Consider the following 2,902-nt stretch of genomic DNA (forward strand, 5'->3'; position numbering starts at 1 on the left):
ATAATCCCCAATCCCCACCACTTCCTCCGACGGCTGCCTGTCGAATCATGACGGCGAGGACCCAGCACAATGTCCCACGACCATCGTGCAGCGAAGACACTGGGGTAGCCTCCCTTGGTCGATGGTTCTCTACCAGCTCCAGGGCACATAGACTCCTCTCGCTCCTCGAGCACTCTCATACGCTTGTGCCCCCGGGATCCCTGCCACCTCTGATTCGGTCTCCTCGAGCGACATGGACAAGGTGATATCCTCCGAGGATCAGGTGCAGGAGGTCATCATCACCAACGATGGCGCCACGATCCTCTCCCACATGGCGCTCCTCCAGCCCACCGCGCGCATGCTCACCGAGCTCTCCCACTCCCAAGACGCCGCGACTGGGGACGGCACCACCACCATCGTTGTCCTCGCCGGATCCCTCCTCCGCGGTGCCCAGTCGCTCCTATCCGCCGGTGCCCACCCTACCGCCAACGCCGGCACCCTCCACCGCCTCGCTGCATGCGCCGTCGAGATCCTCCATGCCATGGCCATCTCTATCAAGCTCTCCGACCGGGAATCCCTCGTCAAGTCCACGTCCACTGCCCTCAACTCCAAGGTCGTTTCCCAGTACTCCACCCTTCTTCCGCCCCTCGTTGTCGATGTTGCTCTCTCTGGGGTGGATCCAGCTCACCCGGACCTCCTCGACCTCCATGATATCCACATCGTCAGGAAGCTTGGTGGCACCATGGACGACATTGAGCTCGTTCGCGGCCTCATCTTTGACAAGAAGGCTAACCACGCTGCAGGGGGACCAGCATGGGTCAAGAATGCTAAGATTGCTGTCATACAGTTCCAAATCTAGCGTTGAGTTGCTACATTTGTTCTCGAGCCATCGAGATTCCTCCTCCATGGGTGCATGGCTTATGCTGCACCGGCGTTGAGTTGCTATGTATGTGCAGTAAGCTCCGGCGTGTTGTTTTGACGAGCGTGTATGCTACCGCCATGCGTTCTTTTGCTTGGTCACATTCTGGTGTGCATGTGTGCCACTGCCGTCGAGCCGTCGTTGGTTCTTTTGATCTTTGATGAGCTCCGGTCGGCGCTTGCGCCATGGTCGTGTGAGATATGCTCTGGCGTGCATATATCCGCTTGTGCCATGGTCGTGGGAGCTGGTTTGGTGCAGGTACACGCTATGGCCATGGCCATTGATTTGTGCTCGCACGCGTGTTGTGACGCACGAGTTGATCTGGTTGGGTTCCATCGATCTGCTGGCTGTCATCTCAAATCTGCTTGCGGTGCGATGTTCATTGTGAGCAGCTGTGGAATTATAAGGAGAGTGAGAATACGGAGGATGGAATATGGATAGTCGGTTAGAGTGGAAAGAGATGTGGAGGGAGAATCTTTTTGGATAACCCTCTATATACAGATATAGAGGGTATAATTTGTAGTCTGCTGAAGATGCTATAAGTCATTCATATTTATGCATACACTTGCATAATTGCACCACGGTGGATTCAAAGATTTGGCCTGCTTCCTGCCTTGTTGAATAAACTTTTTTTTACCACCTTGCAACATCACTTTTTAGTCAAAATTACCTTTTATTGTGGCATGAGACATAGAGTAGCCAGGCTCAAGGTATTATATAAGGTTAATTGCCCCTACTTCTAGAATCTAGATCCTCTGATATGTTTATTTCCTGCTTTTTAGTTCAAGGCTTTTTGGTAGCATTAGACAGTAGCCATTGATTCTAATCCACTTGACCCTAGCTTTTTGTCCTTGAGCTTGGGCCTACACTAAAGCACTAATAAGCAAAAACACCAGATAAGACACCACTTGGTGGTAGTCACTGTGGGGTGCCCTATCTATCCCCTTTTGCTCCCACTAGATAAAATCTTTCATGCATGTTAGGATCAAACCACCAGACCCCAGCAGCAAGCTCTGTATCATCTGGCTTTTCATTCCTGCTAAACTGTTGGGTCACAATCTTGACCATTTGATGTTTCTAGCATTCTTGGGCTGGAAATGATGTGGGAGACTTCACAGAGTCCTCACAATTCCAGCTGCATGCATGGCCTACCTCTTCCAAACCTCAAGAGTTTGGATATCAAAACTTTTATACATGACACAAAACTCAGTTAGCTCTGTCATTGTGAAGTTCAATCAACTGAAGGCACCACACTAATTTCAGCCCAAAATGATTATATGGGAGCGTATATATATTCTCTTGCAATTGGTTCTGTTCCTTTCGGTAATACATGCAACAGAAGGGGGAGAGTGCCAATATGAGAAACTATATATGATACTGCCAGAAAAGAACAACTAGCATTCAAGATTTCAAGTACATGAATTGGCATCTTCTTCTTTTTTCTTTTTGAGATGTAAAATATGTGAACTTTCCAACTGGCCAGTGCATTGTGTATGTTTTTCATGCCCCTTTTTTAATATATTAGTGTGTGAATTATAATAACAGCACTAGTCTAGGCTATACCAATGCAATTATTCAATAACTGCCCAGAAAAGTGGCTTTCAATAGTCTTTTGTTGCTATCTTAGCTTAACTGCATAATACATTGAGGGATACTGCATAACATCGTATCTCAGTATATTGGAGAGGAAGTATATGATGTCTCTTTTTTAAGGATCAAAGATAGTATATTATCCAAGAATCCTAATAATATGTTTAGGTTACCTTTTTTAAAAAGAATATTCATATGGTGGTAGTACATACTAATAATATGTTTAGGTTACCTTTTTTAAAAAGAATATTTATAGACTATACTAACCATATGTTTATTTATTCTTTTAAGAATCAATAATAGTTTAGTTCACTGCCATGTCAGTGTCATTCTCTGAAGGATAATAATTGATGGATAGAAGCTGGCTAAAATGCTACTAGTCTCCAACAGAAATGTTATGTTGCCTCTATATAT

General features: G+C 46.1%; 1 protein-coding gene across 1 annotated transcript; it reads left to right on the top strand.

The window, feature by feature from the left end:
* The first annotated feature begins 232 nt into the window (after positions 1–232).
* Positions 233–838, top strand: LOC133911313 (T-complex protein 1 subunit delta-like). Its single transcript, XM_062353512.1, has one exon. It carries the CDS (start codon positions 233–235, stop codon positions 836–838), a length of 606 nt encoding a protein of 201 aa, XP_062209496.1.
* Positions 839–2,902: the final 2,064 nt, after the last annotated feature.

This window comes from Phragmites australis, chromosome 3 (genome assembly GCF_958298935.1).
Source record: "Phragmites australis chromosome 3, lpPhrAust1.1, whole genome shotgun sequence".
In the NCBI taxonomy this organism is placed as follows: Eukaryota; Viridiplantae; Streptophyta; class Magnoliopsida; order Poales; family Poaceae; genus Phragmites; species Phragmites australis.